The sequence below is a fragment of the Choloepus didactylus genome, chromosome 1 (genome assembly GCF_015220235.1).
Source record: "Choloepus didactylus isolate mChoDid1 chromosome 1, mChoDid1.pri, whole genome shotgun sequence".
NCBI classification, from domain to species: domain Eukaryota; kingdom Metazoa; phylum Chordata; class Mammalia; order Pilosa; family Megalonychidae; genus Choloepus; species Choloepus didactylus.
The window spans coordinates 78827401-78851598 of record NC_051307.1 but is presented as its reverse complement, the minus strand read 5'-3'; the positions used below and the strand labels follow the sequence as shown (position 1 = coordinate 78851598).

General features: G+C 35.1%; 1 protein-coding gene across 9 annotated transcripts in view; it reads left to right on the top strand.

The window, feature by feature from the left end:
* CFAP44 (cilia and flagella associated protein 44) overlaps nt 1–24198 on the top strand; it is a 210886-nt gene that overhangs the window by 109555 nt on the left and 77133 nt on the right. For 7 of the 9 annotated variants that reach the window (XR_005216774.1, XM_037835565.1, XM_037835564.1 and 4 more), the window contains 5 exons: nt 150–420; nt 2820–2875; nt 3037–3199; nt 5038–5168; nt 23864–24060. Coding sequence is in view for 7 of the 9 variants with exons in the window: in XM_037835565.1 (XP_037691493.1) it covers nt 150–420; nt 2820–2875; nt 3037–3199; nt 5038–5168; nt 23864–24060 (818 nt within the window). In the remaining 2 variants the exon portion in view is untranslated. The other 2 variants (XR_005216779.1, XM_037835569.1) reach the window with 2 other exon arrangements.

Genomic DNA, 24198 nt, shown 5'->3' with positions numbered 1-24198 from the left:
GACCAAATTAAATAGCTCTGAATTTCAAATTGGCTTTTTCCCCTTCTACCCTTTGTTATGAAAAATTTGGTCATTTATTGGTTAATTTAAACTTAAACATTGTTATTAGATTAATATGAAGAACAACTTACTTTGTTTTTGTTTCATAGCATTAACCAAATTATGATGTTTTGTGGAATGAACAATGGAGCAATTCGGGTCTATGTCTTAAATAAGAATGATCCTTCACTGACTGATATGGTGCACTACTGGCATTTCAGTATGCATGACAATGATTATGGATGTATTAAAAGCATCTCTACTAGCTTTGATGACCGTTTCCTTGTGACTGCTGGAGCAGATAGTAATATCTTTGTTTTCAGCCTTTTTTCTGAATTAGAGTTAGAGAAAGACATCAAAGCCAAAGTGCCAACTCCCAGGGTATGTAACTAATTAAATAACTAAATAACAACAACAAAAACTTTATTTTAAAATAGTGATGTTGAAATTGCTCATATTCTTTAAAAATTGAAAACTGTTCAAACACGTTCACCTTATAGTTTAATCTTCCTACCATTATTATAATTTTGACTTTTTGTTCCTTCTATATGAATATTAAGTGTTAACTTCCTCTTATTATGAAAAGTATAGAATTCTCCAAATTAAAAAATAATGTGTCAGTTTTTCTGAACCACTTTATTAATCAAGTTTCTTTTTTTCAAATTGTGCAATTTTTTTTCAGATACATATTTTGCTTTTCACATAGTCATTAATTCATTGAAGGGTCATATATAAAATGTATACCATACTGTGTGCTTTTGAAAGGGGTTGTAAAAATATTGTCTTTTTTATTAGACTATGACAATGTGGTTGGTGATCAAATATTTAATATAAATTATTTGATTATTAGGCAATATATTATTGGCTTTGTGATTAGGATTGACGGTACAGATCTCCAAAATATATCCTTTTGTCCTATCACAGGACCTGAATTTTCTATTATCAGAATGGTTCCTTTGGATAAAGTCACTATTTAATAGCCAATAAAATTGCTCCTAAGGATTAAGGAATTGTAGTTGAAAGTCTATAACTAACGTTCCTATAAACACATTTATTTCCCATTTAATAGAAAGCCAACTTCAGGAGAACACACAAAGATTGTAAGGAACATTGGAGCAGCTACATTTTAATTCCTATTAATAACAAAATTTGAGAGTGGGCCACTGTCAAAAAGAGATCCAGCTCAGAGAGGGGAATTACAGAACAGAAAGTGTGTAAACAAGAAGAAAATCTTCTACCTAGTGCCAGCCTACTCTAAAAATTCCATGTTGAATGGGAAAAAAATCCATTCCACCTTTGTATAATAGTGTCCTATTTATGACTGCAATCAGTATTTCTTAAATCACTGAAGCAGACTTTGCTTTTAAGAGGACAAAATCAGAAAGAATTAGTGGGGGGCAGCTCTTTATAGGTCTGAGGTTGTGAACCTTGCTAAACTTGACAATCAGCTGGAGTTGGAGTAAGTGGCCTTAAAACCACAGATTCCTGAGCCCCATTCAGGAACAATTAAAGCAGAATCTCTGAAGATGAGAACCAGGAGTCAGTATTTTATAAAACATCCCCATATGGCTCTGATATACAGCAAGGAGAACCATTGGCATATGCTTTGGAACTGTTGAAAGCATGTTTGTTTAACTAAAACATATTGTAAACAGCTGCAGCTAACAGAGTTGACTTGCCTATCAGTGTCAAATCCCACTGGAAATCATACTGATATTGGAGAACCAAAGGGTTCGGCTCTGGGCAATAAAAGATTAAAAAACAAATAAAAAACAATTTATGTGTAAAGTGACTAACAGTAAGTACAGTTTATTAAGCATCACTGTCTCTCACATTGGCCATGTTTTGTGACTTCACTTTTAGTAAAGTCCATAAAAATATGTAGATTTACATTTCATATGTATAAAGACTGGTATTGTAATAAAAACAACTTGATCAAAAGAGAGCCTTTATTTCATTACAATGAAAGATAGCAGAGCAAAACATATATATATAAAAGTGAATAGAGAATACACAAGCTTAATTTTACTTATGACCTGATTAGTTAGCAAACTAAGACTCTTTGTTTATTCACTCAGTTATAATTCCTCTTTCTTAATAGCACAGACTAAGTCATTTAATAGCACAGCATCTGAATAAACAAAGTAATTTTAAGTGATTCACAGTTCCCCTTAATTTAAACTAATTTCCTTTCTAAATGGAGACTGATTTCTGATTTCACATCTTTCTTTCTCAAGGAGGGGAATTATATTATTTTGCAACACACTAATCTGTACATTTTCCACTGTATGATGTTGTTGTCTTTTGATAAGATCATTTGAAATTCTTACTTTAAATTTTAAAAATGTATATTTTTAAATCTTCTTAATATACATATGAGATATTTTTTGGAATTATGTTCATAGGAAAGGATATCTTAAAACACAGTACTTTGAAACAAATGATCTAAAAATTGCATGTATTGTTTGTTAATAGCACATGAATATTAGTAATTCATATTTTTGGTGGGGGGAATTATGATATTAAAATTTGGCATACGTATGATTAGTTTGCAAGATGTTTTCTGCTTTCACCCTTTTAAATGAAGCCAAAATAAATAAGTGTAGCCAACTGCCATTTTTTCCCCAATTATTTTTTTATGAAGATATTTTTCCAGACCTATAATGGTTAGAAATTGGCAGAAAAAATTGCAATTTATTTCTTATTAAATATTTTAAGGGAAATATTATGCAATTGAAAAGGGCTAAATATGAGTAAATGCTTTTCTCCCCTCCCCACAGTTTGGAATTGAAACAGAGATAATTCCAGAAGATATTGAAGATCCCAAAGCCTACAGGTATGGGAATTTTTAATAAAATATACTGACTTTCACAAAGCAAACTAATATTTTACAGAAATTAACCAACTAAAATGAATTTCTAAATTATCAAATACTAAATTTTCCCTTATGCTGTTTCTGAATTCCAAACTGTTAGCTTTTTAAATTTCTGTTTTCAGTATTGAGAATGCCAGGAGAAAAAGAGAACATGACAAGTTAATGAAAGAAGTGGAAGAGATAAAGGCTGGAAAGAGAGAACAACTCAAAGTTTTGAGGAATGAATTTTGGAAACTACTGAAAATGAATGAAGAATTACCAAAGCATATGCAGTTTACACGGGAAGTAAGTCTAAAATAAATCTGATTTTAATTCTAACATACGCTATTTCTAGATTGAAACTACTATTTTGCCAACAAGTAGAAACACTTAAAATCATCTTTATGTTTCTCTCTATCTGGCCAATGTATTTGCAGCAGGTAATTTGCTATAGAACTTGACACACAACTTGGTTTGAGATACATTATACAAAGTTTACTTTGGAATTTAGCTACCTCACTTTTTTTTTGTTCACAAGATAAGATATAAATAAATGTATATAAATAAATATATTCCCAGGTGTTAAAAAAAAAACAAAACAGAATTCTTTCTGTGGCATAGGTTTGAATCTGGTTATCAACCTTACTGTAGCTAGCCAAGATATCCAACTGTTGGGTAAATACATGTATACTTTTATTCTCTGTGGTCCCATTTCCATAAATCGTCGGACGTATTGAGAAGACAAATATCTGGTTATGGTGGTTTGAAGCTGTTATGTACCCCAGAAAAGGCCATGTTCTTTTAATCCATTCCTGTGGGTGCAGACCTGTGTAGGTGGGACCTTTTGGTTAGGTTATTTGTGGTGGGTCTTAATGCTTTTACTGGAGGCCTTTTTGAGAGAATGAAACACATACAGAAACGGAGAGGTGAATCCAGAGGGCTCAGAGAAGCCCCAGAGAAGCTAAGAGACAAGACAGACCCACAGAAGCTGAGAGAGGAAACCACTGAAGCCAGAGGCTGGAAGCAACGAAACCCAGGAGAGAAGGACCAGCAGATGCCAGCCTTGTGCCTTCCATGTGACAGAGGTGCCCCAGATGCTGGCAGCCTTTCTTCAAAGAATGTATCATCCTATTGGTGACATTAATTTGGACATTTTCATGGGCTTAGAACTGTAAATTTGTAAGCTAATAAATCCCCATTGTAAAAGCCAACCCATTTCTGGTATATTGCATTCTGGCAGCTTAAGCAAACCAAAACACTGGTTGATCTGCAAAGTTTCTAAAAGATGGCTTAGTATAGTTATAGCTGTGGGGACAATGACCAAATTGTTTAAGCTAATTTTTAGTATTTTTTTCTTTTGTGACTCATTGAAAAACCCTGTCTATCTTTTATGGTTAAATTTTTCATTTTGTACTTCTTCTGAATGGAACTACTGTCAAGAGTCTACTAAAATAGAAACCCAGAATTTATTATCCACTTCCACAGTATGGGTGAGATATTTTAAAATAAACAACTGAGCAAATGCTGTGGCTAAGCACTTTACGCACGTATCATTATTTAAGATACACATACCTCTGGGATGAATAATTACTATTCACAATTTAGTGTGAATAATGGCCCTGCTAGTTTTCCAGGAGTGAAAGTAGAGAATATGAGGCCCCTAAGTATCCTCATGGGAGAAAGTGGGCCCCTTGGTTAAGGATATTCATTCAGAACTTGGTGATGATGGCAAGAAAACTCCAAAGACTTGGCCATCTTTGCTGGGTGGCATCTCATGGGAGATGTTCACCTGATGTTCAGCTGCCGTCTGGTCACATTAGAGTATTTGTTGAGGGGTGGGGAGAATATATATATTTTTAGCTTTGTATACTTTCCAATTATTTGTCAGCATTCATTACTTTTGTTGTGGGAAATAATATATAGCTTTAATTGCCTTATTGTTAATTATTCTGAGAACTCTTCTTATTGTGTGGTGATAAAAAGTATATTTTTTCTCTTCTAGAATGGAGAGAGTTTATGATATTTGGGAGAGATTATGATGCAGCATGAGATTGATATGAAACCTAAAAATCTGTACCTATGTATGAAACAGAGCTTACATTGCTAAAGTACCAATTTTGATGAACAAATCTACTTATCTGCAGGATTTTGATATAGACTCCAAAATCCGTGCCGAGATTAACAGAAAAACGACTTACAAAATTCGACGAGTAGAAAAGGAATTAGCTTGGGAAAAAGAGAAGCATCATCTTGGCCTAATGAAGCTACAGAGTAGGTATGATTCAAATTTCCTTCATGTTAAGATGATTGAGAGGACATGTGTGAATGAAGTAGTCTGCAATAGCTTAGGCAGAAGTGGTCATATAAGAGGTAACCTGAAGTACCCAATGGCTCTTGAAATCTCAAGGAATCCTCTTGTCACTACCACTGATATCTTCATGAACTTTATGCTTATTCCTTCCTGGTTTAAATCTGGGAAATTTGTTTAACTATCGGGTGTTTACAGATCAAATTATATAATGTATATTTACTTTCTGTTTTTGACAAATTATTTTATATCAAATTAATACATGAGGATGTAGGTATTAAAAAAAATCAACTAGAATCAAAGGACTTAAATGAAATAGAACAGCTTCCTGTCCCATCCCTCTCCTCTACCAGTTTGACTTCAGGGAAGAAATTACATTTTTTCCCCTTTAATTGAGATGTAATTTTTATATGTTTAAGTACGTAAGTCTTAATTGAGCAACTTGATAATTTTTAATATATGGATAAACACTATATATGCTTATGTATAATCCACTACTGAGATCAAGATATAGAACATTTACAGCACCCCAGAAAATTACCCTCATGCTCCCTTCCCAGCAAATAACTACCTTCCAAAAGTGAAAACAGATTTTTTTTATCACCACAGATTAGTTTTGCCTGTGAACTTCATATAAATGGGATCTTACAGTATGAACTCTTTTGCATCTGGATTCTTTTATTCAGTGTCATGTCAGATTATCCATGTTGTTTCATGTAGTAGTAGTTCATTCTTTTTCATTGCTTTGTAATATTCCATTAAATAGTTATAGCACAATTTATTTATCCATTCTATTATTGATGGACATTTGAGTTTCCATTCTTGGGGCTATTATGAATAGTGATGCTGGAACATTCCTGAACATGTTTGCTGGTGGACATAAACACTTGTTTCTGTTGGTTGTATACCCAAGAGTAAAACTTTGGGTCATAGGTTATATGCATGTTTAGCTTTATTAGATACTGCCAATTTTCCAAAGTGGTTGGACCAATTTATACTCTGGCCATCAATGTATGAGAATTCCAGTTGATCCCTATGCTTGTCGTCACTTGGTATTGCCAGCCCTTTTAATTTCAGCCATTCTGTAGTGATATTTCAGCATGTTTTAATTGGTATTTCCCTGCTGAGTGATGCTTTTCAGCCTTTTTTCTTATTCTTATTGGTCATCATATATTTCCTTTTGTGAAGTGTTTGTTCATGTCTTTTGTTCATTTAAAAAATTGGGTCATAGTAACTATTAAGATATTCTAGATATGAGTCTTTTGCTGTGTCTATATATGTGTGTATATGTGTATGTATGTGTGTATGAAACATTTTTTCCAGTCTGTGGCTTGTCTTTTTACTCTCTAATAGTGTCTTTGATTCAATAGAAGTTTTAAATTTTAATAAAGTTCAATTTATCATTTTTTATGATTAGTGCTTTTGTTTTCTACTTAAGGAATATTTGCCTATTATCAAGTCATAAAAACTTTCTCCTACTTTTTCTCTTATAGAAGTTCTATTGGTTTACCATCATCTATCTTGAATAATTTTTGTGGATGGTGTGACATAAGGATACAGTGTCATTTGTTTCTCTGTGGGTATCCGATTTACCTAGTCTCATTAATTAAAAAAAAAAAAACACCTTTTCCTCACTAGATTGTAATGGAGCTTTTGTCATAAACTAGGTGACTATGTTTGTGTGGGTCCGTTGCTGAGCTTTTCATTCCATTCCGTTAGTCGGTCTGTCTGTATCTTGGGGCCAGTATCACACTGTCTTTTTTTTTTTTTTTTTTAATCATTTTATTGAGATATATTCACATAACTTGCAGTCATACAAAACAAATCGTACTTTCGATTGTTTACAGTACCATTACATAGTTGTACATTCATCACCTAAATCAATCCCTGACACCTTCATTAGCACACACACAAAAATAACAAGAATAATAATTAGAGTGAAAAAGAGCAATTGAAGTAAAAAAGAACACTGGGTACCTTTGTCTGTTTGTTTCCTTCCCCTATTTTTCTACTCATCCATCCATAAACTAGACAAAGTGGAGTGTGGTCCTTATGGCTTTCCCAATCCCATTGTCACCCCTCATAAGCTACATTTTTATACATCTATCTTCGAGATTCATGGGTTCTGGGTTGTAGTTTGATAGTTTCAGGTATCCACCACCAGCTACCCCAATTCTTTAGAACCTAAAAAGGGTTGTCTAAAGTGTGCGTAAGAGTGCCCACCAGAGTGACCTCTCGGCTCGTTTTGGAATCTCTCTGCCACTGAAGCTTATTTCATTTTCTTTCACATCCCCCTTTTGGTCAAGAAGAGGTTCTCCGTCCCACGATGCCGGGTCTACATTCGTCCCCGGGAGTCATATTCCACGTTGCCAGGGAGATTCACTCCCCTGGGTGTCTGATCCCACGTAGAGGGGAGGGCAGTGATTTCACCTTTCAAGTTGGCTTAGCCAGAGAGAGAGGGCCACATCTGAGCAACAAAGAGGCATTCGGGAGGAGACTCTTAGGCACAAATATAGGGAGGCCTAGCCTCTCCTTTGCAGCAACCGTCTTCCCAAGGGTAAAACTTATGGTAGAGGGCTCAACCCATCAAACCACCAGTCCCCTATGTCTGTGGTCATGTTAGCAACCATGGAGGTGGGGTAGGCGAATACCCCTGCATTCTCCACAGGCTCCTCAAGGGGGCACTACATCTTTTTTTTTTTTTTCCTTGTTTGTCTTTTTTCTTTTTTTTTTTTTTTAACTTTCCCTTCTTTCCTTCTTTTTTAAATCAACTGTATGAAAAAAAAAGTTAAAAAGAAAACAAACATACAATAAAACAACATTTCAAAGAGACCATAACAAGGGAGTAAGAAAAAGACAACTAACCTAAGATAACTGCTTAACTTCCAACATGTTCCTACTTTACCCCAAGAAAGTTACATAATATAGCAACATTTCAGTGAACTTGTTCCTACTACATCCATCAGAAATTAACAGACCATAGTCATTTCTGGGCATCCCCAGAACGTTAAATAGCTTATCTGTTCTTCTTGGATTATTGTTCCCCCTTCCTTAATTGCTCTCTACTGCTAGTTCCCCTACATTCTACATTATAAACCATTTGTTTTACATTTTTCAAAGTTCACATTAGTGGTAGCATATAATATTTCTCTTTTTGTGCCTGGCTTATTTCACTCAGCATTATGTCTTCAAGGTTCATCCATGTTGTCATATGTTTCACGAGATCGTTCCTTCTTACTGACGCGTAGTATTCCATCGTGTGTATATACCACATTTTATTTATCCACTCATCTGTTGAAGGACATTTGGGTTGTTTCCATCTCTTGGCAATTGTGAATAATGCTGCTATGAACATTGGCGTGCAGATATCTGTTCGTGTCACTGCTTTCCGATCTTCCGGGTATATACCGAGAAGTGCAATCGCCGGATCGAATGGTAGCTCTATATCTAGTTTTCTAAGGAACTGCCAGACTGACTTCCAGAGTGGCTGAACCATTATACAGTCCCACCAACAGTGAATAAGAGTTCCAATTTCTCCACATCCCCTCCAGCATTTGTAGTTTCCTGTTTGTTTAATGGCAGCCATTCTAACCGGTGTTAGATGGTATCTCATTGTGGTTTTAATTTGCATCTCTCTAATAGCTAGTGAAGCTGAACATTTTTTCATGTGTTTCTTGGCCATTTGTATTTCCTCTTCAGAGAACTGTCTTTTCATATCTTTTGCCCATTTTATAATTGGGCTGTCTGTACTATTGTCATTGAGTTGTAGGATTTCTTTGCATATGCAAGATATCAGTCTTTTGTCAGATACATGGTTTCCAAAAATTTTTTCCCGTTGAGTTGGCTGCCTCTTTACCTTTTTGAGAAATTCCTTTGAGGTGCAGAAACTTCTAAGCTTGAGGAGTTCCCATTTATCTATTTTCTCTTTTGTTGCTTGTGCTTTGGGTGTCAAGTCTAGGAAGTGGCCGCCTAATACAAGGTCTTGAAGATGTTTTCCTACATTATCTTCTAGGAGTTTTATGGTACTTTCTTTTATATTGAGATCTTTGGTCCATTTTGAGTTAATTTTTGTGTAGGGGGTGAGGTAGGGGTCTTCTTTCATTCTTTTGGATATGGATATCCAACTCTCCCAGCCCCATTTGTTGAAAAGACCATTATGGCTCAGTTCAGTGACTTTGGGGGCCTTATCAAAGATCAGTCGGCCATAGGTCTGAGGGTCTATCTCTGAATTCTCAATTCGATTCCATTGATCAATATGTCTATCTTTGTGCCAGTACCATGCTGTTTTGGCAACTGTGGCTTTACAATAAGCTTCAAAGTCAGGGAGTGTAAGTCCTCCCACTTCGTTTTTCTTTTTTAGAGTGTCTTTAGCAATTCGAGGCATCTTCCCTTTCCAAATAAATTTGATAACTAGCTTTTCCAAGTGTGCAAAGTAGGTTGTTGAAATTTTGATTGGGATTGCATTGAATCTGTAGATGAGTTTGGGTAGAATTGACATCTTAATGACATTTAGCCTTCCTATCCATGAACATGGAATATTTTTCCATCTTTTAAGGTCCCCTTCTATTTCTTTTAGTAGAGTTATGTAGTTTTCTTTGTATAGGTCTTTTACATCTTTGGTTAAGTTTATTCCTAGGTACTTGATTTTTTTAGTTGCTATTGAAAATGGTATCTTTTTCTTGAGTGTCTCTTCAGTTTGTTCATTTCTAGCATATAGAAACATTACTGACTTATATGCATTAATCTTGTATCCCGCTACTTTGCTAAATTTGTTTATTAGCTCTAGTAGCTGTATCGTCGATTTCTCAGGGTTTTCTAGATATAAGATCATATCGTCTGCAAACAATGACAGTTTTACTTCTTCTTTTCCAATTTGGATGCCTTTTATTTCTTTGTCTTGCCGGATTGCCCTGGCTAGCACTTCCAGCACAATGTTGAATAACAGTGGTGACAGCGGGCATCCTTGTCTTGTTCCTGATCTTAGAGGGAAGGCTTTCAGTCTCTCACCATTGAGTACTATGCTGGCTGTGGGTTTTTCATATATGCTCTTTATCATGTTGAGGAAGTTTCCTTCAATTCCTACCTTTTGAAGTGTTTTTATCAAAAAGGGATGTTGGATTTTGTCAAATGCTTTTTCAGCATCTATTGAGATGATCAATGGATTTTTCCCTTTTGAGTTTTTAATGTGTTGTAATACATTGATTGTTTTTCTTATGTTGAACCATCCTTGCATGCCTGGAATGAACCCCACTTGGTCATGGTGTATGATTTTTTTAATGTGTCTTTGGATTCGATTTGCAAGTATTTTGTTGAGGATTTTTGCATCTATATTCATTAGGGAGATTGGCTGGTAGTTTTCCTTTTTTGTAGCATCTTTGCCTGGTTTTGGTATTAGATTGATGTTAGCTTCATAAAATGAGTTAGGTAGTGTTCCATTTTCTTCAGTGTTTTGAAAGAGCTTGAGTAAGATTGGTGTCAGTTCTTTCTGGAAAGTTTGGTAGAATTCCCCTGTGAAGCCATCTGGCCCTGGGCATTTATTTGTGGGAAGATTTTTGATGACTGATTGGATCTCTTTGCTTGTGATGGGTTGGTTGAGGTCTTCTATTTCTTCTCTGGTCAGTCTAGGTTGTTCATATGTTTCCAGGAAATTGTCCATTTCTTCTGCATTGTCCAGTTTGTTGCCATACAGTTGTTCATAATATCCTTTTATAATTTTTTTAATTTCTTCAGGATCTGCAGTTATGTCACCTTTTTCATTCATTATTTTGTTTATATGGGTCTTCTCTCTTTTTGATTTTGTCAGTCTAGCTAGGGGCTTGTCAATCTTGTTGATCTTCTCAAAGAACCAACTTTTGGTGATATTTATCCTCTCTATTGTTTTTTTGTTCTCTATGTCATTTATTTCTGCTTTAATCCTTGTTATTTCTTTTCTTCTACTTGGTTTAGGATTGGTTTGCTGTTCATTTTCTAGCTTCTTCAGTTGATCCATTAGTTCTTTGATTTTGGCTCTTTCTTCCTTTTTAATATATGCGTTTAGTGCTATAAATTTCCCCCTTAGCACTGCTTTTGCTGCATCCCATAGGTTTTGGTATGTTGTGTTCTCATTTTCATTCATCTCTATATATTTAGCAATTTCTCTTGCTATTTCTTCTTTAACCCACTGATTGTTTAGGAGTGTGTTGTTTAACCTCCAGGTATTTGTGATTTTTCTAAGTCTCTGATGGTTATTGACTTCTAATTGTATTCCATTGTGGTCAGAGAATGTGCTTTGAATAATTTTAATCTTTTTAAATTTATTGAGGCTTGTTTTATGTCCCAGCATATGATCTATTCTAGAGAAAGTTCCATGAGCACTAGAAAAGTATGTGTATCCTGGTGATTTGGGATGTAATGTCCTGTATATGTCTGTTAAATCTAATTCATTTATCAGATTGTTTAGGTTTTCAATTTCCTTATTGGTCTTCTGTCTGGTTGATCTATCTATAGGAGAGAGTGATGTGTTGAAGTCTTCCACAATTATTGTGGAAACATCAATTGCTTCCTTTAGTTTTGCCAGTGTTTCTCTCATGTATTTTGTGGCACCTTGATTGGGTGCATAGACATTTACGATTGTTATTTCTTCTTGTTGAATTGCCCCTTTTATTAGTATGTAGTGGCCTTCTTTGTCTCTCAAAACATCCCTGCATTTGAAGTCTATTTTATCTGAGATTAATATTGCTGCACCTGCTTTCTTTTGGCTGTAGCTTGCATGAAATATTTTTTTCCATCCTTTCACTTTCAGTTTCTTTGTGTCCCTGTGTCTAAGATGAGTCTCTTGTATGCAACATATTGATGGTTCATTTTTTTTTGATCCATTCTGCGAATCTATATCTTTTAATTGGGGAGTTTAATCCATTTACATTCAACGTTAATACCGTGAAGGCATTTCTTGAATCGGCCATCTTATCCTTTGGATTATGTTTGCCATATTTTTCCCTCTCTCTATTAATATCCTTTATTGTACCCATACCGAATCTCTTTAGTACTGAACCTTTCTCCAAGTCTCTCTGTCCTGTCTTTGTTTCTCTGTCTGTAGGGCTCCCTTTAGTATCTCCAGTAGGGCAGGTCTCTTGTTAGCAAATTCTCTCAGCATTTGTTTGTCTGTGAAAAATTTAAGCTCTCCCTCAAATTTGAAGGAGAGCTTTGCTGGGTAAAGTATTCTTGGCTGGAAATTTTTCTCACTCAGAATTTTAAATATATCGTGCCACTGCCTTCTCGCCTCCATGGTGGCTGCTGAGTAGTCACTACTTAGTCTTATGCTGTTTCCTTTGTATGTGGTGAATTGCTTTTCTCTTGCTGCTTTCAGAACTTGCTCCTTCTCTTCTGTGTTTGACAGTGTGATCAGTATATGTCTCGGAGTGGGTTTATTTGGATTTATTCTATTTGGAGTTCGCTGAGCATTTATGATTTGTGTATTTATGTTGTTTTGAAGATTTGGGAAGTTTTCCCCAACAATTTCTTTGAATACTCTTCCTAGACCTTTACCCTTTTCTTCCCCTTCTGGGACACCAATGAGTCTTATATTTGGACGTTTCATATTATCTATCATATCCCTGAGGTCCATTTCGATTTTTTCAATTTTTTTCCCCATTCTTTCTTTTATGCTTTCATTTTCCATTCTGTCATCTTCCAGGTCACTGATTCGTTGTTCAACTTCCTCTAGTCTTGTACTATGAGTGTCCAGAATCTTTTTAATTTGGTCAACAGTTTCTTTAATTTCCATAAGATCATCCATTTTTTTATTTAGTCTTGCAATGTCTTCTTTATGCTCTTCTAGAGTCTTCTTGATTTCCTTCATATCCCGTACTATGGTCTCATTGTTCATCTTTAGTTCTTTGAGTAGCTGCTCTAGGTGCTGTGTCTCTTCTGGTCTTTTGATTTGGGTGCTTGGGCTTGGGTTATCCATATCGTCTGGTTTTTTCATATGCTTTATAATTTTCTGTTGTTTTTGGCCTCGTGGCATTTGCTGAACTTGATAGGGTTCTTTTAGGGTTTGTAGACCTATTGAAGTCCTTATCTCTAATTTCTCAGATCTACAGCTTCGTGGAGTACACTTTCTCTAACTAACCAGCAGGTGGCGTCCACGAGCCACCTGTTCTCCACAAGCCAGTTCTCCCCTGCTTAGCCTTTTTGGTGAGTGGGGGAGTGAGTCTTGTGGGGCCCAATTGGTGTACCAAGCTTGCGTGTGTAGTTGGTGTTGCCTGCCCTGTATGTCGGGCGTGTTTCTGGGCAGTCTGGGAGGGGGGGTGGCCCTAACAATCAAATCTCCCTGGTGATCCTAGAGTTTTAAAGCTGCTGCAATAGTCTAATCCTTCAGTTCAGTCCTGCCACAGTTTGTCTCTGCCACTGATCCACAAGTCCTTGGTATTGGCGTATGGCTCCTGAGACTTGCAAGTGGGCCCCTCTTCCAGGCCATGCACCCCGGGTCCTCTGTTGAGGGATGACTGTGCTATGTCACAGGTGAGTGCCGTCCCCCCAGGGCAGTTCTGGGCTGCTGGGCTGTGTAGGGAGGCTCCCAGTCTGCTCAAATGATGGCTGAATGGGGCTTTGTTAATTCACACCGCTCCACCTTCACAACTCTGGGACAATCAGCTGAGGTTGCAGGGAAGGCTAATGTCCACGCCCAGTTTTGTGGTGTGTGCCTGTTCTTTGAAGCACTTCCATCACACTGGGTTGTCTGGGGCAGCTCTGGGCTATGGGGCTGGCGATGGGCAGGAGTGTTTCCCGTCCACCAGGATGGTGGCTGTGAGCGGACACCCCCGTTTTCTTGGGAAGTTGTGGTGTTTAGTGAATTTTCTCAGCCACTGAATTATTGCCTTTTGTCTCAGAGCTCTCTTAGTTCTGCTCTTGACTTGACGTGCCCAAATTGAAAGTCTTTGAAGCTTTCTGTATTGGGAGATTTCGCTGATCTCAGCAGTTCGACATTTTCATGAGTGTTGTATGAAGTATGCCCAAAGACAGATTGCTCTGTGGTGTCCAGTCCACGCAGTTCCTGGCTTTCTACCTACTTTCCTGGAGGAGTAACTAAAACATACAGCTCACCAGTCTTCCATCTTGCCCCGCCTCCCACACTGTCTTAAGTCTTGACATCCAGTTGTGCAAATCCTCCAACTTTGTTCTTCAAGACTGCTTAGGTCCTTTGCTTAGAATCAGCTTATAAATTTTCAACAAAAATCTGCTAAGATGTTGGTTGGAATTACATTGAATCTATAGCTCAATTTAGAAATAACATACGTCTTAAAAATACTGAGTCTTTCAATCCATAGCATAGTATATCTTGAAGAGAATCACTTTTAATATTTCTTATAGTGGTTACTACCATATGTCTAAATAATATAATTATATAAATTTATTATAGTCATTATATTGACTTCCAATTATGATAGGTGAGGACTTTACTTACCTTAACATGCTCATGTTTTCATTTTCCTTCTTGAACTACAGAACATATTACAATAACTTCATAAATTCCCTTGTCTACTAGTTATATCATCTGTGTCATGTTTGGGTCTCTTTCTGTTAATTGATATTTTTCTCTTCATTATGGCTCATATTTTTCTGCTTCTTTGTCTACTTGGTATATTTTGATTGGACACTGTACATTGTGAATTTTACCTTGTGGGTGCTGGATATTTTTGTATACTTCTAATATTCTTAAGGTTTGTTCTGGGACTCAGTTACTTGGAAATAGTTTGATTCTTTGAGGCTTGCTTTTAATGTTTATCAGATGGGACCCAAACAGCCTTTGGACTTGGGCTAATTTTTCCCTACTACTGAGACTGAGTACACTTCTGAAAACTCTACCCTTTGCCCCATGTTTTGTGAGGCTTTGGGGAACACGAACTATGCCAACCTTGTGTGAGATCTGGTGATTACTCTGCTTGTTTCTTTCTGCCCCTGGCCTCACCAACGACTGCCTGCTTCCAGCAGAGTACAAAAACAATAGAATCAGGGATCTGGAAAAAGCAGGCCTGACCTCTTACAATGAAGACTGACTTGCTGTGTGGGTTTATACCAGAAGCTTGCAGTGAAGTAATGGTAAGGAAGTCAAACACCCTTAAATATCCTGGCTGTATAGGAGCATATTCTATTGTAGAAGACCTTCCTATGAAGATTATGGAATCAAATATGGGACATTGAACTAATGCTTGGACTTTCATGAGAATTTCATTAACAGTTTTCTCTGCAGTGCAAGTTGTTAAACTAAAGCTACTCTATTTTCCAAATGTGTTTCAACAGAAATCCTTCGTAACTCCTAGCATGGTATCTTAATACAGAATAAAGTTCTCTCTAAAAAAAAATCTGCTCTAAGTAGATTTTTCTCCTGTTTTTTTAAATGAAGGATCCCAGCAGTTGTATTCTGAAATATTCTCTTGAATTTGTGCATTAAATTTTTTTTACAATGGTATAGATGAATGCCATTGTTGGTATCTTTAAATTTTCTGCTTACCAAGGTTAATCATGACTGTCTATTTCTTTTTTATAGTAATCACTTTTGAATTATGTTCAGATACGCAGTTTCAGGTGAAATCATCAGAGCTGGTTAGTCAGGCATTCCAGATAGTGGTTCTTTTCAGAACCTGTTTTAAAGGGTTGGTTAAGTACCTCAGTTGCAGAGGATTGAACTATACCCTGTCTGTAATGTACATAGAAAATCTTTGTAGATAATAGCAAGGCTTGTGAAATATGATATGAGGGTAAGATTTTAATATACCAAATGTAACATTCTTAGTTGCTTTAGTTTCAGACTTCCTCATGACCATCATAACAGGCCTTGCTTTTGTCATATTTTGTGGCTGAAAAAGCAGCCTTGCTTCTCCAGATATTGTAGTTGTTTGAATATATAATAGTTTAGCAAGATGTTACTTTTGTAAGACATCAGATGTTCAAAAAAAGTGCATCCAAAGTTGTACTAAATACTGCAGTGTCCCTTTATAAAAAGTCAGACTAAAACTGGCAATTGTATGGCAAAGCCTGACATTTGGATATTTTGAAGTTTTTTCATAAATCATAGAAACTAGTATATGGCTGTAGTTTAGCTTTTCAGGTAAAAGATATGTTTCATTAGTGCATTTCTTATGCTGATTACTACAAAAATGTGAATCAGCTTTCCATTTCTTATGCAGGTCATGATAATTTGTAGAGTATGATCACTTGTGCTATGTTTTTAATTTTCTAAAGCACTTTGATGACAGTGAGTGTTCAGTGGTGATGCATCCTCTATTGAATCACCCTCAAAAAATTTTTTGCCAAATCCTAACTTGATAGCTTAAATTCAGAAGTGAAATTACAGTTTAATTAGGACTTGGTGCAAAGAAATCCCTTCTCCCCTTCCTCAAAGGGATACTGCAGTTATATCACGTATCCAATAGGCACCACAATGAAGAGCAGAGTTTATACTTAATTAAGATTTTATACAAACCAGAAATTTAACAAGAAAATTAGACATGTCATATGTTCAAGATGCTCATTGTGTACAGTCATTTGCATTCCTGCAAATAAAATTGTTTTATACTGTAAGCTGGAGGTGCTTTTACTTTTTTTATGTGTCACTGATATAAATGTGTGTTAGTGTAGAAGTCTTCTGGTTTAACAACTTAGAATTGCACGCATTTCAGTATGTTTACTTGTACTTACATAATTTTAGAATAGTGGTTGCCAGTAGCCTGTATGTTTCACATTAATTAATTTTTATGTTATTTTAATAAACCATTTTAGTATGTTGTATGTCAGTTACTGGGAGAGCTGAGACATAAAGTGTAATTTAAAATTTTTCAATAAGTATTTATTGGAATATATGTAAATGTGCCTTGCCAGTAATTGAAACTTACCTACAAAATATGTATGAAGTGACAAAAATTAGTTCTTGGTGCTTAATGAAACTTTCTGCCGCTGATTTTATATATTGCCCTGTGCTTTTTGACATACATAGCTCTCAAATCTTAGTGTTAAGTTTGAGGGCTACACAAAACATTTACATTTCATCCTAGCATATAGTAGGTATGATAGGTTTGTGGAAAATGGGTCAACTAAATGTAGCCTTCAGTAAAATCTCAGTGTAATCCTTGGTGCTGGCATTTTCCAGTGCCAAGGAGTTAAATGATCACATAAAAGAGGTCATTGCTACGCCTTTTGGTACTTTACTGTCATACCCGTTTTTAAGGGACCCTGTCAAGGTGTTTAAGTTAATTCTCAGAATTATTTGTTGGGATTTTAGGACAAGTTTGTTTGACTTAAGTATACCTGCATTGTTTAAGTTGAAAGATGAAAACTTTTGTGAGTTCACAAATGTGTTCTTAAAACATTAAAATATTGTGGAGCTATAGGTTTCCAAGGCTATTTGGCGTTTTTAGTTTGGAAACTTGGGAGGAAAAATTGGTGATATAAAGAAATTGTGAAGAACTGATGGTTATATAATGTAAACAGTGGTGATGAAATAGACACACTCAAATGAAATTCCTTGACAGTGTTCATTTGAATAACTTTTAATTCAAGCCATTATAATTACTTTTAAAATTAAATATCATTTGCACTGTTCTGATAATGGGTGCAGTTTTTGAGCAATATAATCAAAGCTAAATATGCATGTAGTGATTAGTAATGTGAACAATAAGTTCTGAGAAGAAATACTAATTGTGGTATTTTTAAACTTAAATTTTCTGTAGTAAAATCAGTATCAAACTCTTACAGATCAAGGAAAACAGGCAATGCATATAAACATACTTTTGAATGTTGTGTGGCCTATAAAGCAATAATGCAATTAAAATGGAATGTCATGAGATATAAGAAATGGAAATACAAAAATAACTAATCCTTTAGTAAAAATGTCAAAATGTTAAGGGAAACTCTTAACTAATGTAGGTTATTGCTGTTTATGCTGTGATTATGGGTTCTTGGCTTTGACAGCTTCAAAGAATGGACAGATGACAAGCTAAAGAAATTTTGTATATATATATTGTCAAGGAAGAGGTCTTAAATCCAAGAGTCAAGTCCTTTCCTTGGGGTGAAAAATTTATTCATGAAGCATTCTGATTATTCTAAAAACAAAACAAACAAACAGAGAACTTGTTACCTAACCAAAACAGATGCAAGATTTTGTTTCTGCAGACTACTTAACAATTTAAAGTGATCATAAATTTAGTGTATCAATTTTCAGAATGTTGCTTTGAAAAATTGCTAAACATACTTCCAAACATATGCTTTTTATGGAAGACTTTCAGCCATTATAGCTGAATCAGATGTTAGACTTGAAGGAGAAATTGAGCACAAAAGAGTTGTTGCCCACTCGTGTTTGCGGTTGCTGTATGGCATCCTAAGAAATTTTTCTATTGCTTACTGAAAGGGTGATTTGAGAAAATATAAGCATTTTCCTCATAATAGGACAACACAGAAATGGACTGATAGGTGACCTGAAGTATTCAGTTGTACATAAAGTATTTGGAAAGACTTGTTTAATATCAGGGTGAACATCATGCTACATAGGCACAATTGTCAAATTCAGGTCAGCTTTTTTTTTGTTTGTTTGTTTAATTGCTAAGCCAAAAGTCATTGTTGATCAGAAACAGCAAAAGATCACCAAGTTATTACAGAGTATAACATGTAGTCAGTATTCTAAGGTGAGAAATTAAAAAGCTAGAAGGGTTTCATGTATTTAGGAGAGGAGGCTAGCCCTAGACTAAAATGATTGCTCATGTTCCTAAAACTTTCAAGAATACCCACCATGACCATTTTCTCCCCAGTTATGTATACTATAAATTTTTTATCTCACTATAGGAATTCAGTGGTGGCTGTAGAATTCATGAGGAACTTAGGTGACAATACATAAGAGGAACAGACTTGTGGGATGGGTGTTCTAAGGTGTAATATTAATTACTAAGTAATCACACTGCTCAATAGGGATTGTTACTGCATTTCTTAAGATGCTAATTATGAACCAATGTTCACAGACATTTTTAACTGTGGGCAACTAGCAGATGGATTTTGGAGGGGACTGTCACTTTTTATGAAAAAGTATTTAAGTAGGTATAAATTGTTAGCACTACACAGTCCGTCTCCATTAGAAAAACAATCTTTTACAAATGCAAATCAGTATTATAACTAGTGCTCTGGGTCAAAAATTAGGTTTTTAATAATATTAACAGTAGTCTGATAAACATTTAGAAGTCTAACACTGAGAACAAACCTTGCACTTGATTAGTGTTTTTAATTTAAAAAAATATATTACTTCTGTTAGCTTATTTTAAATTGTCTTTTACATTTATTTATCCATAAAATTTATATATATTTCACTCCTTTCATCTTCTCACTGAAAACTTTCCTTAGGCTCTTTGATTTGGATTAAGTGTGTGAATACCGTCTTTTGCCAAAAACCTCAAATAACCTGTTCTTTTCAACATAGTGGGTTTGTGCTTGTTTGGAGATCAGTTTGAAAACTATCTGTAGTATCTGTACTGCCTCTGATGTTAAGATTTTATGTATAGTAAGGAAGCTAGCTCTGACTATATTTTCTAAGAATAAAGACCTATTTTTGTAGCAAAAAAAAAAAAAAAAGCAGGCAGGCTGGGACAGTGAGCCCATGTAGTGACTGCAATTGACTTTGCTGTCTGCCTGGTGGAATAAGAGCCCAGAGTCCAATTTGCGTTATGTTAAATAAAATAAAAAACAGCAATATTGCTTAAAATCTGAATTTACAGATTAGCTTTCATACTTGTGATACACATTTACAAATATATTGTGAATATTTATTGAAGTCAAAACAAAGGTTAACTTTGTTGAGAGTGAGAGTTCTTCCTGAAAGGAGCTTCTTACCCACTTGCATCTCTTAGAGGGTAGCAATCTAGTAATAATTCTTGTCAAATATTCAGGATAGACAGAGGCCTTTAATACCAGACAAAAAGGCTGGATGGATTGTGATATGACAACCAACACTATGCGTGCAGGGAAATTACTGATCCTGGAAGATAATTTCATCTTAAAGTTCTCCTTAGTTACAGGGTTAATGTATTTAGAGGCATCTGTTTTAAATGGCATGGGAAATCCTATTCAGGGATTTAAAAGAGCTGCTCTTGGGCCAGCTGAAGGGAAAGAATCATCCAATTTCTTTGTTTAGGATGGGAATTATCTTCACAGCTGACTCTTCTATAGTACTTCCCGCTTGTCTTAAAACAAAACGAAAAGTTAAAAGAATAGACTGTAATACCCTACACCAGCATCTCTTAAACAGGTATTTTGTGGAACATTGTGGGAAATAATAAGAGGTGAGCCACATACCTCCAAAACAGGATAACGTGGGGGGATTTAATGTATGAAATACCCCTATTCAATGGTCTATAATGCATCTCAGCTTTTTCAGTACAGAAACTTGTTTATCTTTTGCCACTCAAACCTGTGTTGTTTTATGATAAATCTATATGTGTGTCCTGCTAAACATCAATTTGGGAAGCATTGCCTCAAGTAATAAAAGATATGATTAACAAAAGTCACAAAGTATATGATTAAAGGAGCTAGAACCAGAAAGAGAAAGAATGAAAGGATAAAATTACTAAATAGTCTTAGGACAGTGGTTCTCAAAATATGATCTCTGACCAGCAGTATCAGCATTCACCTGGGAACTTACTGGAAATGTAGATTGATTCTCAGGCCCCACTTAGACCTACTGAATCAGAAACTCCAGGGGTGGAGCACAGCGATCTGTTTTAACAAACTCTGCAAATGATTTTTATACACACTATAATTTGATAATCACTGCTCTAAGATAATACAAGGGAAAACAATTTAAATGACTAAAGGGTAGTCTTTTAAAAAATTTTGTTTAAAAATTTATGATTATACGCTACTGCTCATGATGTATGGTGTTAGCATCCCAGAAGTATACAATGCAGTAAAAAATAACACTATAGAAGACAAGTAAGATATGGTCCAGGTATTCAAATCTTAGTTGGTCTGGCTTGATTTGCTGATAGCTATTGGGATATCTAGAAGGGTGGATTAATTGTTTGTGCAACAAGTAATTCACTCAATGTATTTTCCTTCAAAAAATTTAATAAATATTTTGTGGCAAGAGGCAGGATCAAGTTTTATTTTTTCCTCCCCCCTGATAAATGTCTGGAGTGACTATGCTGTATTTTTCATTGGGTGCAGAACTCTATGCTTAACAGAAAATCAAATCAAGTTACTGGTAGAGTTAACATCCTTTTATTGAATATAGGAAGCCTGAAAAAGTCTACTGCCTAAGTAGAAGATGAGCAGAGGAAGTGTCTCTTGTTAAGGCTGGGATGCCCTTTTAAAATTTATTTTACCTCCACACTAGCCCAAGAGAAATGGGCAGCTGAACATGTAAAATGTTATTCCATTTAACATGGTCAAAATTTTGTCTGTATTTTGGGGGGGGGGGAGCTGATTTAATACTTTCCAAGATAAGAATCTCAATAAAGCACCCTAGAAAATCTCACTTGGTATTTACAAGTGTAAATCCAAGCAATTTCCTTATATAATATAATCTGAGGTGATGACATGGCTCTTGATACGCTGATTTTACCTACAGACCATTTTTTTTTAAGGTAGAGGATACCTACCAAACATTATCATAGTTTAAGGTTTAAGATAATTGATCCAAAGATAATTGGTCTCTGGCAATGGTCATATAGGAGGTTTCTTATTAATTTAGATCACTCGTGGGTGAAGAAATAGATTATAATAATTGTATATAAATTGTCTTAATGATATCTAAAGAAGTACCCAAGTCATCCAAAAATGGTGGCAGATTTTTAAGAAACAAATTACAATAAAAGATGTGTCAAAACACCAGATATTTCACCAGATATTTTTAATTCTTCTTTTCAAAGACTATAGTTATGACCTCTGACTTGAACCACTGTATTTACATTCATGGAGGTTGCACATTACCAAAGTCACAAATCTAAAGGGATCCTAGCTACATGATAGGCATCATAGTATTAAATGTTTCATGATAATTTTCAAGTATTTCACACTTTTAACTCAAGTAGTTAAAGTTCTTTGAGTCATAAAGGCAGTGTACAGGCTAATATGGTGGCCTGAATGCTTTTGTGGTAATCTGTTATAGGTTCTGCATGAATATGAATAATCGGGGGCCTCTGTTGAGTTAAAGAATGATACATACCAAATTTCTTGTTGATAAGACTTAACGTTAAATAAATGAGAGTTATTTCCAAATGCATATACAAGTTTTATTCAACACCAATGTGTTATCTATTAAAATAGTATGCCCTTTGAGGAGAGGTGTTTCTTTCTATTGTTGAATTTTGAATATGATCATAATTCTCTCCTGAAATTTTCTTTTTTTTCATTTATCAATACTTCATGGATTTCTTTGCATGTCAGTTCCTATAGTTCTTACTATGACCTTATAAAAATGGTTTTTAAGTATTCAATTGATGGCCGAATTCCAATTTCTTCCAGTTAATGCCTTGCTGATGGATATTTAAGTTGTTTCCAATTTAGTTTTCACAATATTGAACAATGCTGCAATGAATGTTCTTGTACATATATTTTTGCACTCTTGGGGTTAATGATATATGCGTTTTAAATGTTGATAGCTACAGCCAGTTTGCCCTACAAAAAGTTGTACTGCCCATAACTCTTGGTTTTTGCCAGTGTTTTTATCTTTGCCAATATAATAGCCCAAATATGACAACTTTTTGGTAAGTAATTTGTATTCCTTTGATTATTGGTGAGGTTGAGCATTTCTTTTCATGTTTATAGTTTACTATATTTATTCTTCTGAGAATTGTCTGTTAATATTTCTTATTCATTTATTCTTTTGGGTTCTGTTTATTTTCTCCCTTATTTTAAGTTTTAGTTTCTATTTCTATATTGTGGCTATTTGCCTTTTATTGTGCATGTTGTAAATGCTTTCTCCTAGTTTGCCATTTGCTTTTAATAGTGTTCATATTTTTTTTGTGCTGAAGTTTTAAATTTTGATGTGATCAAATCCATATTTACTTTCATGTTATCTGGGTTTCATGGAAATACTCAAATTTAGAGTAAAGGTCTAATGGGCAAAAAAGAGAAAGGAAAGACGTCTTAATGAGATAAGGAAGACACTATGCTATGAAAGAAAAAAGAAAAATTTAAAAGAAATACGAAATCATTTTTATAGAAGTAGGGTTAAAGGCTTGCATTAGGAAGATAGTAAGAAAGGCAAACAAGCTAGGAAAATTAATACATACATGAATAAGTTAAATTCTTAAATTAAAAGATAAGAGGAAGAATATTAACTGTTCTGAAGGTGGATTACATTCCCTCAGAGTGTGATATTTAGCATTTACCGTTAAACTTCAGTCTGCCTGCAAATTAAGTTTTTCTACAAGTAAGCATAACAGTGATCTATACTGATTAATAATGAGTTAATTAGTATTTTCATTAAAAAGAAAATTCCGCTTGATCTTTAATCAAGTCCTGTCCAGTTTTCCATCACAATGCTAATAGTTATGCATGGTTAAATTTTGGATCTAGCATATTATAACCATTTATTTATAAGGATAGTGTAACATGATGTTATTTTATTACTAAATAATCATGCAAAATCATTTTTAAATGATTAAAATGGTATCTATTGCAAATACTTTGCATTATTTTTTCAGATTTCGAGATTCATTGGAAAGTGATACTTTTGTGGTTTATGCCATTCAAAGTGACCACAAGATATCCTCCTATAGGCTTGTGAAGCCCTCAAAGTACGCCAAAGGCAAGCGAACAAGTCAATCAGAGAGAAGAATGAGCAAATTCGAGAGGCTTGAAAAAGAGGGAGCTGGAAGAAGGGATAGCCAGAGAGATACAGGTAGTCTGAATGATATGGAGGCTTATTAATCTTTACTTATTAAGATTTCAAAAATGAACTTTTTTGTGAGAAGAACCTTTGAACCCTTTATGGTGGCTTGAGCTTACCCTTCCTTCCATGACAGTCTCCTCTTGGAAT